The following is an 18,344-nucleotide window of genomic DNA, read 5'->3' as shown; positions in this document are numbered from 1 at the left end:
CCGCGCTCGCAGGCACCGGCCGGGCTCCCGCGGGCAGCTGGGGAGGCAGGATCTGGCCCAGCAGCCCCCGCTGACCCCCTGACCAGGCTGTTGGCGTCAGCGCGGTGGGTCCCCCGGGGCTGGCGTGGTCCGGCTGCCCCCCCCCCCCCCCCCCCCCCCCCCCCGGCGTGGCTCCGTTCCCAGGGCCTCTTTGCCCTGTTGCGGTGCAGGATCTGGCCGTGGGGCCCAGCTCCCCAACAGCGGAGCCCGTACAGCCATGAGGTCCCTGCTCTGCCCAGGCAGGACGTGACACTCCCCCCCAGGATGGATCCAGGACCCCCGGGGTGGCCTTGGTGACATCCTCAAACCCCAGCTGAGCATCCTCAGTCCAGCTTCCCACCAGCCATCACCTTCCTGCCAGCCCTCCATCATGTGTCACCAAGGCTGGGCCCAGCACATCTACCCCGATTTAATCTAATTACTTGATTTCCCAGCCAGAGCTCACTCCATAAAGTCCTTGGACAGAGACAGCATCTGGCTCAAGGGCCAGGGTGTAAAAAACAAACAACAAAAAAAGCCCAAAACCCCAGAAAAAGCAGGAGGAGAGGCGCAGCGGAGCTGCCTCTGACTGCCTGCATCCTTTTAAAGTGACCTGGGGGAAAAATAAAGAGGCTAGAAATGCAAAGAATCCAGCAGTCAGAGTTTTCTTTATATTCCTCTCAGTCACATTTCCACATCCATGGGTAATTTATAACCTGCTTAACCCCTTCCCTGCCACACCCCCCCCAGCAAAACCCCTTCGCTCAAGAGCATCCTCGTAGCGGGCGGCCGCACCTTCCCGCCTCTGTTTGCTTTGGGAAGTACAAAAAGTCCCATGACGGAGTTTGCTGATCTCCATAGGGGGAGGGAAAAAAATTGTGGTTAATGTCGAGGGGGTGCTTGAGCACAAAGGATGGTCTCTGTGGGGTTGGGACACGGGGTGATGAGTCATGGGGGGACCGTGGGGACACCCCGGCCGGTGCGGGGGGAGCCTGCGGCTTCACAAAACCCTCCAGGAAAAAAAAATAAATGTAGGTCAGTAGTAATAAATGCAAAAGGCATCGAGTGTTTCTGGAGAGGGGAGGAGGGAGGGCGGTAAATATTTGCCAACTTGAATATTATTGCCTGGGAAAGGGTTTTTTCTGTTAAAAGGTGAGTGGATGGAGCACGGGCCGGCGCCAGGCGTCATGGGGGCAGGTGCGGTGGGAGCGTTGCCCACCGTCCGCTCAGCCTTTGGCACGGCATTCCCGGCGTTCCCGGCCCTCGATCCGGTGGGTTTCGGTCCCTCGGGGGGGTCGAGGCTCCGGCTCCGTCCTTCCCAGCCGATGGAAACCTCACCTGCAGCGCGGGGCTGTGATTTATGATGACAGCCTCCAATCTATCCCATTTACTTGGCCATTAGTCACCGGTGCCGGACACGAGGCCGCGGGGCTGGACAGGCTCCAGGAGGGGGAAGGGGGGAGCAGAGCCGACCCGGCAGCCCCGCCAGCCTGGCCGGAGCACATTTTCTCCCGGCCCTGGTTTGATTAACAAGATGAATAAGCTGGTGGAGCGCAGGGGGGTGAGGAGAGGCCCCACTCCCTGCTCCTGGCGGGGCGTGGGGCTGCGCTCCCCCAGCCATCCCCGAGGGGATCCGGCCCCCCCACCACTGTCCCCAGGCCCCAGGGCATGGAGCACCCCTCAACCCTGAGCTGGGAGCCAGAGACCCCCCTGATCCCCGTGCCAGGGTCCTGCCATGTGTTCCCCATTAGGGCTGGAGGTTAGTGAAGCCCCCCAGCCCTCTTCCTCCTCCTCCTCCTGCTCCCCCCGGGCCTGCTTTGGGGTGCTGCCATAAATAAGGCTAATGGGCAGGGCAGCAGCGAGGCAGCGTGCGCGCGGGGCCAAGCCTGTGCCTTTTATGTCTTTTAAACCCTGGGAAATCAAAGCTGTAAATCTGGGGTGTCAGGGAGAGCCCAGCGCCCTGGCCGGGGAGGGGCCCCGTGGGGTGGGGGTGCGGGTGGGGTACATGAAGGCAACTCGGGGAGGCCCTGAGGGTCACTGGGGGTGGCATGTCTGAGACTAATGCTGGCTGGGGCCAAGGGGTTTATCCCCTCTTGGGTGCTGGCCCGGGGGGCAGTGGGGCTCTGGTGCTGCTGCAGCCCCGTCCCCCTGCACCCCCCATCTGTGTGCCACCAGTGCCAGTGTGTCCCCCAGCCCCCATGTGCCCCTCCCAGTCCACCTGCTCTGCCCAGTCCCTCTGTGCTGCTGGTGTCAGTGGGGCTCCCCCTGTCCCACTTCATCCCCCAGTCTTGCCATGTCCCGGGGATCCCCGTGCATCCCCTGGTCCCCCCGCATCCCCCAGTGTTCCCCTACACCTCCTGGTCCTTGAGCATTCCTCCATCCCCAGCCCCCCCCCCCATCCTTTTCCCCACATCTCGGGGTCTCCCTGCATCCCTCGGTGCCGGAGCATCCCCCCTGCCCCCCCCCCCACGTCCTCCCGCATCCCGGGGTACCCCCACATCCTGAGCATCCCCCGGTACCCGAGCATCTCTTGGACCCCAAGCTCCCACCCCTCAGCTCCCAACCTTCCCGCATCCCCCGGTTCCCGAGCATCCCCCGGTATCCGTGTACCACCCCATCCTCCCGCACCCCCCCAACCTCCCGTCTCCCAGCATCCCCGGGCCGCGCTGCCCGCCGGTGCTGCTGCCGGTGCCGGTGCCGGTGCCGCTGCCGTTGCCGGTGCCGTTGCCGTTACCGTTGCCGTTGCCGTTACCGTTGCCGGTGCCGGTGCCGCTGCCGGTGCCGGTGCCGGCGGAGCTGCGGCAGGCTGCGGCGGCTCCCCCCGCCCCCGGCTCCCCCCGCCGCCCCCGCCCGCCGCACGGCGCGTCACGGCGAGGCCGGCGGCGGCGGCGGCGGCGGCGGCGGCGGTGGGTGCGCTCCGCTCCGCGCCGCTCCGCGCCCCGCGCCCGCCATGGCGGCTCGCCGCCCCCGGGCCCTGCTCGCCCTCGGCCTGGCCCTGGCCACCGCCGCCGCCGCTACCGACCCTTTCTCGTCCCAGCTGGGAGATACCACCGGCTGCCGCGGGCAGTGCGGCCGCAGCCTGCCGCGCCGAGCCGCCGCCGTGAGTCCGGCGGGGCACCGGGGGCGCCGGGGGTACCGGGGGTACCGGGGGTATCGGGGACACCAGGGGTATCAAGGGTACCGGGGGCATCGGGGGTACTGGGAGTACAGGGGGTACTGGAAGCATCGAGGGTACTGGGGATATCAGGAGTACGGGGGGGCACCGGGGCTTTCGGGGGTACTGGGGGCATTGGAGGTACTGGGAGTACAGGGGGTACCGGGGGTGTCAGGGGTATCGGGGCTACCGGGGGTACCAGGGATATCAGGTGAATGAGAGGCATCGGGGGTATTGGGGGTACCGGGAGTAATCGAGAGTACCAGGAGCATTGGGGGGGCATCAGGGGGAACCAGGAGCACCAGGGAAAATTGGGAGTGTGTGGGGTACTGGGGGGTACAGGGGGTATCGGGGGTGCTGGGAGCACTGGGGGGTACTGGAGGTATTGGGGGTACTGGGAACAGGGGGAGCATCAGTAGCATTGGGAGTACCAGGAGCAGGGGGAGCATCAGGGGGGATCGGGAGCACCAGGGGAAATTGGGAACAATGGGGGGCACTGGGGGGTACAGGGGGTATCCGGGGTGCCAGGGGCATTGGGGGGTACTGGGGGTATTGGGGGTACGGGGAACAGGGGGAGCGTCAGTAGCATTGGGAGCATTGGAGGCATCAGGAGGGACCAGGGGAAACTGGGGGCACTGGGAACAGTGGGGGCACAGCCCCACACTGGGCCCCCCCACGGGGAGCACCGTGGGAGTCCCTGCGGTTGCCTCCACTGTGGCTTTGGGGTGCCCCTCAGGTCTCACCCCCCACCAGGTTTGGGGTGCCCTTGGTGGCAGCAGCCACCCTGGTTTAGGGGTGCCACTGGTGAGACTCTGCTGGGGACACAGTGGGTGCCTGCCCCCCCCCCAAGCACCCCATCACCAGCGGTGTGGCAGAGCGGTCCCCAGACACGGTGGCACAAGAGGGGGCTGGAGTTGTTTTCCCTCCCTGGAAGCACCCAGCCCTGCCCACGCTCCCCCCAGGTTGGGGGGCCCCCTGGCCCCACACAGTGACCCCCGTGTAGGCTTAGTGCCATCCCCTGTGCATCCCACCCCCCCCCCCCAGTGCTCCCAGAGCGTGCACCCCCACCACGCACACCCTCTCCAGTGCAGCCCCCACCTCCTGCCAGCCCATGCTGGGGCCAAGCCGGTGCCAAGCGCCCGGGCGGAGATGGGGGGGGAGAACCCACCACGTCCTCGATGGGGACAAGGCCACGTGCAAACCGGGGTGCAAACTGGGGTGAAGGCAGCTCTCCCTCCCCCAGGGCATGCCAGCACCCCGGGTTCGGGGTCCCAGCCCCGGCTGTGGTGCTGTAGCGGTGCCTGGTGCCCCCCAGCTGGGTGTGGGGGGCGGTTTTGGTGGGGGGGGGGGGGTCCGGCGCAGCCATCGGGCTGAGTTGGGTGCCAGCTCCTCGCTCTCCTCCTCCTCCTCCCTGCAGGATGCTGTTCTCAACGCCTGTTACCGGGGCTGCCGGCTGTTCTCCATCTGTCACTTCGTGGATGCGAGCGCCGAGCTGAACACAACCAGAGCCGAGTGTGAAGCAGGTGAGGAGCCGGCGGCCCGGCGGCCCCCGCACCCCAAACACTGTCCTGGGGTGGGGGTGTGGGGGGTGTGTGTGTGTGTCCCCCTGCACGCTGCCAGCACCACCGCGACGCCTTCACCCTCCCCAGCATCCTGCCTCCGCTCAGCCCCTCGCTCTGCCCCGGGGCCACAAAGGAAGCAGGGGGCAGATTTACACCCGCTGGGTGTGAATTGGGAGGGGTAGGGGGGGGGCGGTCCTGGGGGTGTGGGGCTCATCAGGGGGATTGAGCACCCCCCTAACCCTGACCTTCCCCCTCCTGCCTCGCAGCCTGCGCTGAAGCCTACAGCAACGCAGAGGAGCAGTTTGGCTGCGTGACGGGGTGCCGCAAGCAGCTGCCGGAGGTGGAGAGCAGGAAGGAGAAGGTGAGGGGCCAGGAAGATGGGGAGCCCCCGTTCCTACCCCCTCCTTAACCCACCCAGCCTGACCCTGGTGCCTCCAGTTGTGGCTCTGCCCTGTCCCTGCATCTGGCTCCTTCCCCAAAGGGTCTGTGGGCAGGAGGTGGCGGGGGCTGGATGTGACCCCCCGGGTTACCCCGGTTTCTCCATTGCTGGGCCCTCACCCCGTGGCACTGACGGGGACAGGCTGGGGAAGACATTGTCTCCTCGAGGAGCCGTGGGGCTGCCCTTGGGGTGGCTTCTTGGGCCACCTCGGCCTTTGCCTGACCCCTAGTGTGGGGACACGGGGTGTCTCGGTCATCCTGGGCACAGCAGGGACCAAAGTTTGTCCAACGTCAACGCAGTGGAGACCCTGCTGAGCCCCCCGGCCACCCTCTGCCTGGGAACCCACGGCGGGGGACACTGGGAAGTGGTGGCTTGGCCCCTGGGTCTCAATTTTGGAAGGATCCCTTCTTGCCATTGGAGCTCAGCCCAACCCCTCCTCTCCCAGGGGATGGGGGCTACAACACCCCATATGTACAGCCCATCCCTCCCTCCTTCTCTTCCTCCTTCTCTTCCTCCATTCTTCCCTCCATCCGTCCCTCCATCCCTTCTTCCTTCTCTCCCTCCTTCCTTCCCTCCCTCCCTCCCTTCTTCCTTCTCTCCCTCCTTCCTTCCCTCCCTCCCTCCTTCCTTCCCTCCCTCCCTCCCTCCCTTCCTTCTCTCCCTCCCTCCCTCCCTCCCTCCCAGCCTCCCGGCCACCCCTGCCCGTAGCCTCTCAGCTCGGTGAGCCCCGACACCAGGACTCGACTCCCCTCGGTGCTTTCCCGGCTGGATTGGGACCATGCACACTCCCCCCACGCTCCCACCGCCCGGCAAAGCCCACGTGGCAGGATGCCTGCTGCATCTTCCTTTATTTTATGTCCTCTGTGATACGTGCCCCTGCAGACGGGGGGGCTCTGGGCATGCTGGGGAGATACGAGCCCGTCCCGCTGTTTCATCCAAAGCACAAAAAGCAGATTAACTGGGCTCAACTCAGGCTGCCACAGATTTGGGCCAGGCAGGACAATTATGCCGAATTCCCAGGGTGAGAGGTTCTGACCAGTGACTGTTGCAGATTCCTCTAGTTTTGATCTGTTATCCTTCCCAGCAATTGGCAACGCTTTTTCCTCCTACATTTAATTCATTCAGCTTTTACCCAATTAATTAAATTAGACTTTGGCCCAAGGTAGAGGCTTTTGGCTTTGCATGCGTGCAGATGAAGAGGAATTTGTGCTGTAGAAAGCAGCAGCTCCTTCGAAAAACAGCTTTGCAGCTTGTTTTTAAGACCTTCCCGGTGTCTGATCCCATTTCCAAGCCCCTCTCTGAGGTCAGGGATGAGCATCAGGGGCGACCGGTTGACGGGGAGGGCCGTTACCCCCTTCACCCACCCAAAGCATTTTTCCTTCGGGTTCCCAGACAAGCAGGCAAAGCAGATTTAGCATAATAATTAGATACAGAATCTGACCTATTTATTTCCTGTTTGCTGGTTTGACCGTGCAAGGGGCTGTCGGAAAATGTTCGAAGCCAGTGGCAGGGAGCAGCCAAGCGGATTCCAGCAGGGATGCTTTAAAAATAACAAACCGCCGCGACGGCCAAGAATCCAGGGCACGGAGAGGCTGCCAGGAGAGAAACGCCCTCGGCATCTCGGCCGCTCTCTCCTATTGTTTAAAGCGCTGGTGCGAGCGCGGGGCTGCTGCGAGGGGCTGGGTGATGGTCCTGGGGACCGTGGCCCTGGGCTCGGTGACCCTCCCAGGGCCGGACCACAGGTCCTGCACATCCCCATCCCTGGGAGAAGCAGGTTGAGCCCCAGATCTGAGCACCCCCGACTCAACCCAGCCACGTCCTCAGGGTGGGACGCTGTCCGCCGGGGTGGGTGACGAGGGGACAGCGGTGACACGATGTCCCTGCTCCTTTGCAGAGCCTGGAGCTGAAGGTGCCGGCGTTCTCCGTGTTCGATTTGGTGTCCACTTTCTGTAACGACATTGTCAGCTCTGCCCAGAGCTTCATCTCCTCCACCTGGACCTTCTACCTGCAAGCGGATGATGGCAAAGTCGTGGTGTTTCAGGTGGGGGTGTCCCATGGCCCCCTCTCTGCTGGGTGCTGAGGCGGGTGGGGACCCCCTTACTCACCATTTTCTCCCTCTTTCCCCACCGACCTGCCAGTCCCAGCCTGAGATGGAGTATCCATTCCCCGAGATGCAGGAGACCCAGCCGGCGCGGCCAGGACAGGGGTCCAGCCCCCGTGTCCCCCAGCCCCACACAGGTGCGGGGGGGTCCGGGTTGCTGCCTGGGTGGGGGGGATGCCGGGAGCCTCTGAGCCCTTCTGGATCTCATCTGATTTCTCCAGAGCTAAGTGAATTACCCGCTTCTCGGGTCTGATTAGCTTCCCACACCCCGCACCCACGTGAAGGGGGTGAGTCGGGACTCGGGACCCGCTCCAAGAAGCTGCCGGGATCCTCTGTGCCCCCCCACAGCGGGCTGAGGGTCCCCAGGGGGGGAGAGGGGACCACCCAGCACCCCTGCACCCATGCCAGCGTGGGGATGGGGAGCAGGGCAGGAGTGCCCCTGGCGGGTGCTCAGGCTCAGCATCGCCTCTCCCCTGCCAGGCCCCCGGGGAAAGGGGGAGAAGCCCCCCATGAAGGAGCCGCGGGGCAAATCCAAGGCACAGCACCCGGACCCCCCCCAGCCAGAGCACGATTTCCTCGGCTGCATGTCCAAGTAGGTGCAGTGGGGCTGCATGGGGGCCTGGGGGGGTCTGCAACTGCTGAACATACCAGATCAGATGCTCCCCCTGGCCCCTAATTCCCACCCTGTGCCCTGCCATAAACTCGTCCTTTTTCTTTGGTGGGGGGTGGTGGGGTGTTACAGGCGCTCGGGCCTTCCTCGCTGGATCCTGGCCGCCTGCCTCTTCCTCTCCATCATGGTGATGCTGTGGCTGAGCTGTGCCAGTTTGGTGACTGCCCCCGAGCAGCACGTCAAGACCCAGGTACGGGGTGAGCAGTGCTCAACACAGCTCAGGGGGGGCCCTATGGGGGTCCCTGACACACTGGGTCTCCCCATTATGGCTGGGTGAGCTTTGCAGGGCTGAGACGTGGCCGTACAGTGTTTGTGGTCCCCGGCCACTGTGCTGGGCTTGTTGGCATGCCCAAGTGCAGTACACCCCTAGCTAGCCCCACGGTGTTCCCGGTCTGGGGACAAGAGGGTCCTGTCCCCTTGCTCTGGGGCTGTATGGTCCCCTCTGCCTCTCTTCCAGCCTCTGAGCATCAACGGGGACAAGGAGTACCTGGAGGACCTGGACGGCCCCAGCACCTTCCCCCTGCCGCCCGTCATCGCCGTCACCTTGTGCCCCGCGCACGGTGGTGAGGAGGATGCGGGGCCGCTGCCCCTCAAAGTCGACCTGGACAAGACCATCCTGTAGCGCTCCCACCCCATCCTGTCACCTCCACACCACCTCCCTGTCACTGTCCCCACAGCATTGTCCCTGGTCCAGCTCTGCTGCCCGTCCCTGGCTCCTGGAGGGGCATCTCTGGCTCTGGCACAGCGGGGACCGGGGGTACGATCTGGCTTGGTCCCACTCTCCTCCCCAGGGACAGCCGCTGCAGAGGAGGCTCCCGGGAGCTGGGCAGCAGCTTTGCCTCCTCTGTAGATGAGCTGTTTGCTGGGATCCTGGTTTCCAGAGCTCAGGAGCCAAGAGAGGAGCTGCCAGAGCAGGGAGGCTGGAGGGAGCCCATCCTCGTAGCGGGGCGGTCTGTCTCCTCCCGACCGGAGCCCCCGGGGCCCCGCAGCCCTCCGGGCATGGGTCCAGCGTTGGGCAGGAGGGAGCCGGCTGTGGTGGGGGGATGGAGAGTGTCTGCAGCGTTCTGGGCTTTGGCTCGGCACATCCCCGGCCTCCCACCTTGGGCTGAGCCTCCAAGGCGCCGTCTCCGGCCCTGGGAACTCCCTTCCGCCGGCCGGAGCCGATTGCCTTGGGGAGCCGAAACGTGGCGAATGGATTTGGCGTTGGCAGCCGGAGAGAGGAGAGGATCTCGCCGCCTCCGTGCCCACGCGAGGACCCAGCCGGCCCCTTCCTGGAGCTGCGGAGGGGCCCTGGGATGGCTCCTTCCCCTCCCTGCTCCGTGATGCTTTCGGGGCGGCTGGCCCCGATGCTGATGGGTCGCTGGTGGGACCGAGCAGGGGACAAGGCGGCGTTTCCCTGCCTTGTGCTGCTGCAGCGTGTCCGAGCTCGGGCAGGAGGTGGGAGCTGCCGGGATGCCTCTGTCCTGGCTCTCAGCATCCCTGCCCGATGCCAGCCCTGGGGTTTCCCAGCTCCGCAGGGCTCTGCTCCCGCAGCCAGGGCATCTCCCCATCTCCCTGCCCTTCTCCAATCACTTGACTTCGTGCATCGTTTCGTGGTTTGATTTGCACCAGCATGTGGTTCATCGGCCCCCGGCACCCCGCGGGGACACCCCTGTGCTCGGCAGGGACGGCTCGGTGGCGGCGGTCCCTGCCATCCCCACGTCCACCTAACACATCTGTACAGATTAACTTATTACCCGCGACACCCCACCCTTGGGTTTTTAGGCTCTATCCGTGTGCCAGCTGCTCCCTGGCGCTGAGCGGTCTCGGGGGGGGTGGGCCATGGCGTGGTGGGGCGGGGGGCTCTCATCCCCATCCCCGCCGGTTTTGTGCTGCTCCGTATCACTTTCACCCGTGCAACATATCTGGGTTTGGGGAACCGGGTTGGGGGGGAGGTGGGAGGGTCTTGTGTCCGTTTTGGGGTACACTTAACCATTGTTGCTTTTTGGCCGCTCGGCTCAGTGTAAAGTTCGGTGGGGTCTGTGGTGGTGTCCCGGCCACGGTGACTGTCCCCGTCCTCGGGGTGTAACCGTGCCAGGCCATGAGTTTGGGGGGGAGAGGGCGGCCATGGAGCCCCCCTGGCTTTGCTTCCAAAGGGCAAACCCAGCCCCAAGCTGGCTGGGTGGCGCGGGCGGAAGGGAAATAAAAGGTTTATACCAGACCCAGATGAGTCGGTGGCTTCACGGGGTGACTGTCACCAGCTGGGGAGCAGATCTGTCCCCAGCTCACCATCCCATCTTTGCAAGCTGAGCTGGGATGAAACCTCCGGCAAACCGGAGAGAAATCCCCTGCTTGGGCTGTTTTGCATGGACACGGAGCGATGCTCCTCTCCGCTGCAGGCTGCAGATTTGCCGGATCGAGAGATTCAGCTTCAAATGTAATAGGAGATGCTGTGTTCTCTGGGGAGGTGGTACCAACACCCGTGGGGTGGGTGGGCGCGGGGTGGGCAGAGAGCCGTGCACCCCAACACGTCAGCTGCCAGGAGGAAGAGGCGGCAGTGGGGAGGACTGCACGCACATGCATGTAAAGAAAAGCTGGGCAATGAGGGTTTTTCCCCCCGGAAAATCATCTGCCGCCACCCAGGCGCCCGTTTTGAGGAGGGAAAGCATAAACCGGGCTGTGCATGCGTGTGGCACGTCAGCGTAACGCGCTGCGGCCGCCCCGGCTCGAGGGCCGGGACGCGCTGGCACGGGCACGCGCCCACCTTTCCCCCGCGGCGTGTGTTTTTTCCTGGCACGGGGCCCGCGTCCACGCCACAGCCGAGCTCTCCCCATGCCAAGCACGACACAAAAGCTCACGCAAGGGCCTGGAGGCTCATTTTTAGCACTTCAGTAGCTCAGCGGGGTCCCGTCCTCGGAGCCAGCAGCGGCGCGGGGCCCCTGAGGAGCCGGGGCTGGTGCTGGCCTCAGCCACTTGTTTTCTCTGGGATGCAGAGCCAGGGACAAGGAGATGCTGCCTGACCCCCAAGAGGGCTGCGGATGGATGTTGGGGTGCTCGACACAAGTCACAGCCGAAGAAGGATCTCCAAAGGGGATGCAGAGCTTGGTCTGCTGCCTGCCAGCAGCCTTGGCTGCCGGAGCACAGCCCCCGCTTGTCCCTAAATTGGGGGGTGCGATGTCACCCCCACGCAGCGCGGCAAGCGCTGGGTGCTGGAGGGGGATGCTGTGCTCTGCGGGCTGGGCTCAGCTCGCTGAACGGGGAGGGGAGAGGGATGGTGTTTTCAGCTCGCTGCCTGTGCGGCAGGCAGGGAGCCATGCAGAGGATGCTCCGGGCAGCCTTGGCTATGCGGGGGAGGCAGGCTGTGTGCCCTGGCCTCGTTGCCCAGGCGGTTGGATTTGGGGGCTTGCACGGTGTCCTCAGCAAGCAGCTGGGTGCCTCGGGGTGCCAGGGTGGGCAGAGGGGTGTCGGGGGCCCGCCGGACAACAGGGAAGGGCTGAGAGGTGCGAGCCCAGTGCTGAACAGCCTTTGCGGTAGGCACAAGCTGGTGACCCAGAGGCAACCCCCCCTAGCCAAGGGCCAAGCCACCGAGTGCCCCCCCGAATGGTGTATCAGGGGGTGTCTTTCTCTGGCATTTTCCATATGTAGCCCAGAATATCAGCATTGAGCCCCATTACAGGCTGGCAGCTGCTTGCCCCCAGACACCCTGCAGTGACGGAGCAGCAGTTGGGTGCAAGGAGGAGCAAACAAGGAAAACGGTGCTACCTGGGGGTGAGACCCCCAGCACGGGGCTCTCTGCATCCCCCTGCCATGGGCTGGAGCAGGGGGAGGTGGCCGGGCACAAGATTGGTGCAGACAGCTGGTAAACCCTGCCTGTCGCGGGCAGCAGCTCCAAGCGGGTCCCCTCCTGGGATGGGAGCTGGGCTACAAACCGTGGACAAGCTCCTCGCCTTTAAACTGGAGTCAAATTCCTCGTTGCTGGCTCGGGGTGCAGGAAACCATGCCCAGGAGCAGGTGAGGAGGGACCCCACTCTAACAAGAAGGAGACGCATGAAATTAGCTGGTTCCACTCCCCCCAGCAGGCAGCCGGGGTGTTTTCCACCCGACGCCTTTTCCTTCTCGCTCCCTCTTTTATTTTTTCATGGGGGGAAGCAAAATTCATGGTGTGTGGCCCCATCGGCGTTGGGCAAAGCCAGCCCGCGGCGGGATTGCACCCTCCAGCCCATGGCTGGTGGCAAGGGCACGGAGGACCACGAACCCACGGCTGGTCACATTCTCATGGCAAGCATCTGCGTGCCCGGCCGTGGGTCGGTTAGCCACAGCGCAGCAAGAAGCGGCCTCCAAAATCAGGGGGAGGCCAGCAAGCTGTCCCCCCGCCCCCGTCTCCGCAGCGGACCCCCAAGGCATCTCCCCTGCTTGTGTGATGCCATCGCTCAGCCTCCGTGCTGGCAGCGGGTGCTGAGGGTCACGGGGGTCTCGCTGGATGTGGCTGGGGGTGGTGGAGCCCCCCTGGCCGTTCTCTCTGTGGCTGCTGTTCTCACCTCTGGAAAATGCCCCCCCTCCTCGCTCCCCCCCCGGCAAATCTCAGCTGCCGGGAGCTGGCCGGGCTCCACTGCCGCTCGCACACTCCAGCTGAGGAGCCAGGCCACGCGGCGAATGCATTTGCTCACGGATTTCCCTCCCCTCTCGCCGGCTGCTCCCAACGGTGTCGTTTGCCCCTATTTCTCATCGTGCTCTCCCGTGCCGAGGATGACTTCGGGAGCACTCGCAACTCCTTGTCCCACTGACAGATGCCCGGAGCCCTGTGCCGTATCCCGCCGGGACGACTCTGCTTGGGAAGAGCATTGGGGTCCATGGGATGCCCAGGACTGGGACAGCGGGGTGGGGAAGGACTTTCAGAAGTCCCTGCCTTGCACACACACGTGCCAACCCCCATTTTCATGATTTGTGACCGATTCTCCTGATGCGGAGTTGGTTCACCTGGGTTTGCGCCCATCACTCCCCTTCCCACTCGCATCCCAGGGAGATGTTGGTGGACACAAAGCAGCTGCGAGGGAGATTTCTTCTTCTTGTCTCGTGTTGGAGGAATGAGGGTCTTTCATGAGAAAGCACAACCAGGGTAAAACAGCAGTTTTGGGCCCTGCCAGAGCAGAGCTTTTGAAGATGATGGAAAAAGAGCTTGGGCTTCTATCTCAGCTGGGAAAAGGATATTTTCTAGCTGCTCCAGCTGCCTCTCACTGCCCCTGGCCCGGGTCCTGCTAGCACATGGCTGCAATCCGGTGCTGTCCTGACCAGCACACAGAGCTGTAAATTCAGCTTTAACCTCACTGGAGGTGAGTCTCCATCCCGAGATGGAGCGAGGATGAGGGTGTGGGGTGGGGACTTGGATGGGGGTTCAAAGTGAGCTCTGGCAGTGCCGCTGGCTTGCAGCACCTTCCTGACCCCGCGCGTGGGAGCTGAGCCCTTGCTTTTACAAATGCTCCTTCCAACCACATCGGGCACCATCCTGGATCCAGCAGCAAAGCTCACGAGGCCTTCAAAGACGGAAACCTCACGGTGCTGCTGAAATCAGGCAGCCGGGCTGGCAGGGGAGCGCCGTGCTGGGGATGGCCACCTGGGAAAAGACACCCATGGCTTTCCTCTCCCCGTCCTCCTTCCTACGACCTACCCCAAAGAAGCGGAGCCACGGGTGATTCAACAACAACAAAACCAAACGAAAAACAATCTCCTTGTGCTAATGGGATTGGTTCTGTCCCTACCACGCACATTCCAGCCTGGCTCGAGGGACCGCTCGGGGCGGGGGGGAAAGGGGGAGGCTAATGAAGCCAAATTATTCTCCGTCTTCAAATGTCAGAGTTCAGCGCGGTGCCGCTGGCTGGACCTGGCGCAGCTGCTGTGCCGTGGCGATGCCGTGTAGAGGCGAAGCACCCTCCCGGCAGCCGGCACGGAGCGCCTGCGCGCATCCAGCCCGCCGCCAAGTGACATGCATTTTCCATTCCCTGGGCTTCATTACTTCTTGGAACGCAGACCTCGCTCGCCGGGCCATGAGGGGCTTCGCTTCCCTCCGTGTTTATTTTCGCTGCCGTGTGTTCTTTTGCCAGGTGAGGAGCGCAGCCAAGCTGGTCAGGGAAAGCAGGGATGTATGGTTGCGGTTTGGCCGGGAGGGTGGGAATCGGGCTCCCTTCCGTGCCGACGCGGCGTGGCGCCGGCTCACCTTCAGGCGCTGGAGCCGTCCCGCGGATTTCACGGGGGTGACACGTGTGCTTCACGCTGCAGCACGTGCAGGGGGGGGGGATATGCTGGATCGGGGCCTCGCACCGGTGCCGAACGGCACCGGGGACAGCCAAGGCCTCCAGCTGGCGTGGGAACCGGCTCCCGTGGGTGCCGCGTGCGTCAGCTCGCCCCGCTGAGCGTGGGAGTGGAAGGAGCTCAAGATTCACAAAAGAAGGTGTTCAGCCTTCCCCTGATCCAGACTCCACGTGGCTCTGCTGCCTGCTTCCCGCTCAGCCTGCTCCTCCCGCTCGCTCTTCAGCGCAGGGCATAGCCGTACCTATATATACACCTCCCAGCACGAGTGTTTGCATACACGTGTGTTGTCTGTGCTGCATGAGATGGCACCCACGGGGGGTGGGAGATGCTGCCCGGGGGTGGGAACCCAGCCCAAAAGCCGTGTCGCCTCCATCCCGGCAGGGAGGGGTTGCAGCTCAGCTGGTGCATCGTGCCGGAGCCTCGGCAGCGGTTGCTGTGTGGGTTCGGCTCTGCAGCAGGAGGTTTGGGACCTGCAGGGCTGGTTTGTGCCCCAGGGTGGGTGGGAGCCTCCAGACCTCATCCTGCCTGGGGGGCTCAGGTACCCCCTTTTCCCCCGGGGCTGCTGGCTGGTGTCAGCCACAGTGTTATTTGCGGCGGCAACTGGCAGAGACGGTGCTCAAGGTGGGAAAAGGAGAGAGAATCTCACCTTCACCAGCCTCCCAGGAGAGACCAGTAAGGTCTGAGGGAGCTAAAAGCTCTCAGTGCCTGAACAGGACTGTGGGGAGATGCAGGGAGCGTATCCTGAGGGGGCAAAAGAAAAGGGAGGGAGAAGGACCAGCTCACACGATGCCATGGCCCATCTTTACACAGAGAGCCCCGGCTCCGCCAGCACACGCAGACGCACCCCAGCCCGTGCGCTCGAGCCCTCCCCGGGCTCACATGCTTGCTGGGATTACATGGGGATTAGCACAGAGCAGGCTACCAGAAATTGAGAGGGAATAAAACCAGGCAGAAGCACAGGCACCGAAAAAACCCCCAGCACCCTCCAGACACGTGTGACAAGCAGGGGATGGAGCAGCGCTCGTTGCTGTGCGGAGGCCGGGAGCGAGAGGGTGGTCACTCACAGAATCCTCCACAATAATAGCAAATAAAGGAATGGAGAGGCTTTGTTGTGCTGGGGAAAATCTAGCAAGAATTGGGAAAAAAAAAAAAAAAAACAACCTCGTTGTGGCCAGCTGTCCGCCTCCTCCACCCAACTCAAACTGCGTGGACCGATAGTGCTGCGAGCTGTGAGGAATTCCTGTTTCTGAGCGCCTGCAGGATGAAACGAAAAGGTCGGAGGAAAAGGCAGCGCTGCCAGCTCATGATTTTGTCATTAGTCTCACAGTGTTGGATGCAGATTTTAAAGCCCCAGCTGTGGGAGTCGTGGGATATGCGAGAGCTTGGCTTGCAGTAAAAGGTACATTGCTAGACCTCATGTTTTGTAAGGGGGAAAAAAAACATGAAAAGATGACTCAAATACATTCTGATGGCTTAAAATGAAGATCAGAAAGAAGAAGAATGTAAATAGTTTGGAGTTTATTCTTTTTATTTTTTAACCCAGCGAGTTAGACTTGTGATTTTACAGGCAGACCACCACTCTCCACAGTAGGAAAACCAGGACTGCCTTGATATACTGTGTGTGTGGAATAAATATATTAAAGTTGTGTGAGTTGCTCAGATGCTGTGCTAACACTGGTCATAAAAATCACCTTAGATATAAGGCAGGCTCCTTGGGGAAAGGGCTAAGTGCACTCAACAAATAATGAATAGAAATAAAAATAAATATCAAATGGCCCATAAAATCAAACAATAATGGTAACTAAAAAGTTCCTGGATTTGCTGTGAGAGATAAAATCCCATCAGCAGTATGAAATAACAAGAAATACCCCCTTTTGGTTCCTTCTCCACATGACACAAGTCAGCACGCCTGGTCACCAGAGTAGTTATGGAATACATCTTCCTTCCAGCATCTTATAAATGCATTTTTCATGCTTTGAGAGACCTTCTGGGGTTCAATTTAACTGGGATCTGGGGAACACGTGAAAGGCATTTACAGCATGCGGCACAGCCTGGTTTTTCCTGCAGGGGAAGCAGAGGTGTAACGTTCACAGCTCCCATCCACCGACCCACCTGGGATGGAGAGGTCCGCACCGAGCGGGCGGTCTGGCCCGGCTAGCCATCAGCAGGGCTGCTTTATTGCTGTGCATTTATTGAGCCGAAATAGATGCACTTAAAATATGTACATGGACCTAAAAATAATAAGGGGAAAGTGTTTATTTTAAACCTTTTAAAAGAGCGGGGCGCACTGCAAAGCTAAAGCTACAGAAAGCGACCCCAGGAGAAAGTGGAAGGTATCAAATGAAGCAGAGCTGGTGTCTGAGGAAGCAGGACAAGCGCAAGGGGTTGGTAAGGAGGGGCAGGAGCCCCCAAACACCAGCAAAATGCAAAACAAAGAGGTGGGGGGAGAGCTGGAGCGGGAGCCACGCTTGCTCCCACAGCTCCATCTTGCAGGCAGCACTGCCCAGTGGAAAGGGCATCGTGGTGAAACACCGGGGGTGGACTGCTGTGGGCTCTGCCGATGACTTACGGCATTAACTTCCATCCGCTGCCTCTCCCGTGCCTCCTCCCGCTCTCCCCGCGCCTCAGCGCGCTGACATCTCCTCTTCTGTGGAGGTCGGGTCTAAAATAACAGGGCCCTGAGGTCCTGGCTGGGGTCTCCGTGCACTGCAGCAATACAAATAGCAAATTAATAAGTACTGCTTCCCTTTCTCCCAAAGGTTTTACGAGGCTTAATTAATGAATGTCTGTAAAACGCATTTGGAGCTGGGAATGAAATGTGCTGTGGAAATGCCAAATATTTTTAATGCTCCAGCAGATTTAGAAGGTTTAAATAAGAAAAATACACAGCTTTGCCTCTGAAACAGATTGCTCTCCTTGAAGCAGGAGGGCTCCAGAACATGAAGTTTTCATCAGGCTGACTTGAAAGAGTATTTTCACGGCTTTCCAAGTGCGTTTATTCTCATGTACGAATTCCCCCTTTTCCTTGTACAGATGTGGACACCGAGGCATGGGAAATCAAAGAAATTTACCCCCGGTCGTTGGCAGAGCCACCGCTATGAATAATTGCCTGATTTCCACTGATGAGTGGAATGCCCTCTAGACAGACCGCTCTCTCCAGATGCGTGCCGGCTTTAAAAATTACACGCACCCTGCGACTTTTTGGCCTCGTCCCCACCGGTCGCTTTGGGGAGAAGCTGGGAGCGACTCTGATGCTGACCATGTGTGGGGACGTGGGGCGGCGAAGGCATCTTTGGCACGGAGACGGCGCAGCCGGAGCGCCGCGATCTCCGGCGACAAGACTGCACCCTCTGGAGGGTACTGTTGCTCTTGCACAAAGTGTTTATGGCAATAAAACCTGGTCCATAATCGTCCAGATGGCATGGCGGGCGGCTTCGTCCCCAGGGTGACGGGGAACAGCGCTGTCCCCGCAGCCCCCGGGCTGGTTGCACACACGAGGGTCCCTGCGGGAGACATTTAACGAGTCTTATGTGAAATCCCGAGGGAAGGAGTTTGGGTGCAGGCTGCGGGCAGGGGCCATCGGCTGCTGTTGGATGATGGTCAGCGGGAGGGTGCTGGCACGAGGAGGCTCATGGTGGCCTGTGGGGTGGTGGCAAACCTCCTCGGACCTCCTCAGCTGTGGGGCAGTGACAGATCCCCCCAAGTCCCCTCAGCCACGGGGTAGTGACAGCCCCCAGTGACCCCATGGCCATGGGGAGGTGGCAGACCCCAGGGCTCCACGGCCATCGGAGGGTGACAGCCCCTGAAACCCCTCAGCCATGGGGAGGTGACAGCCCCCCAGTTCCCCTCAGCCATGGAGAGGTGACAGCACCCAGGTCCCCTCAGCTATGGAGAGGTGACAGCCCCCCAGTTCCCCTCAGCCATGGAGAGGTGACAGCCCCCAGTTCCCCTCAGCCATGGAGAGGTGACAGCCCCCAGTTCCCCTCAGCCATGGAGAGGTGACAGCCCCCCAGTTCCCCTCAGCCATGGAGAGGTGACAGCCCCCCAGTTCCCCTCAGCCACGAGGAGGTGACAGCCCTCCAGTTCCTCTTATCTATGGGGAGTTGACAGCCCCC

At 61.9% G+C, this 18,344-nt stretch overlaps 1 protein-coding gene and 1 long non-coding RNA gene across 3 annotated transcripts; both read left to right on the top strand.

The window, feature by feature from the left end:
* Positions 1 to 2,916: 2,916 nt before the first annotated feature.
* Positions 2,917 to 10,144, top strand: TMEM59L (transmembrane protein 59 like). Of its 2 annotated transcripts, none has more exons than XM_042795064.1 (8): positions 2,917 to 3,118; positions 4,590 to 4,695; positions 5,001 to 5,095; positions 7,068 to 7,214; positions 7,312 to 7,411; positions 7,755 to 7,866; positions 7,993 to 8,134; positions 8,402 to 10,144. In XM_042795064.1, the coding sequence occupies exons 1-8, from the start codon at positions 2,969 to 2,971 to the stop codon at positions 8,564 to 8,566; spliced, it is 1,017 nt and encodes a 338-aa protein (XP_042650998.1). In that variant the 5' UTR covers positions 2,917 to 2,968; the 3' UTR covers positions 8,567 to 10,144. The 2 variants fall into 2 exon arrangements, with proteins under 2 accessions (XP_042650998.1, XP_042650999.1); XM_042795065.1 differs by having other exon boundaries at positions 2,919 to 3,118; positions 8,017 to 8,134.
* Positions 10,145 to 13,944: 3,800 nt separating this feature from the next.
* LOC116961774 lies at positions 13,945 to 17,644 on the top strand. The gene is made up of 2 exons (XR_004407141.2): positions 13,945 to 14,021; positions 17,263 to 17,644. It is a non-coding gene; the product is annotated as an uncharacterized LOC116961774 (long non-coding RNA).
* Positions 17,645 to 18,344: the final 700 nt, after the last annotated feature.

Source organism: Tyto alba, unplaced genomic scaffold (genome assembly GCF_018691265.1).
Source record: "Tyto alba isolate M040663 unplaced genomic scaffold, T.alba_DEE_v4.0 Super-Scaffold_20000042, whole genome shotgun sequence".
In the NCBI taxonomy this organism is placed as follows: Eukaryota; Metazoa; Chordata; class Aves; order Strigiformes; family Tytonidae; genus Tyto; species Tyto alba.
Note: the sequence above shows the minus strand (reverse complement) of the source record. Positions and strands in the feature narration are given on the sequence as shown.

Bases quoted from the DNA above. Each gene is read 5' to 3' on its own strand.
- TMEM59L (XM_042795064.1), top strand. From the start codon at position 2,969: ATGGCGGCTCGCCGCCCCCGGGCCCTGCTCGCCCTCGGCCTGGCCCTG. The intron at 3,119-4,589 runs GTGAGTCCGGCG...TCCTCCCTGCAG, and splicing joins TGCCGCGCCGAGCCGCCGCC to GATGCTGTTCTCAACGCCTG. The intron at 5,096-7,067 runs GTGAGGGGCCAG...GCTCCTTTGCAG, and splicing joins TGGAGAGCAGGAAGGAGAAG to AGCCTGGAGCTGAAGGTGCC.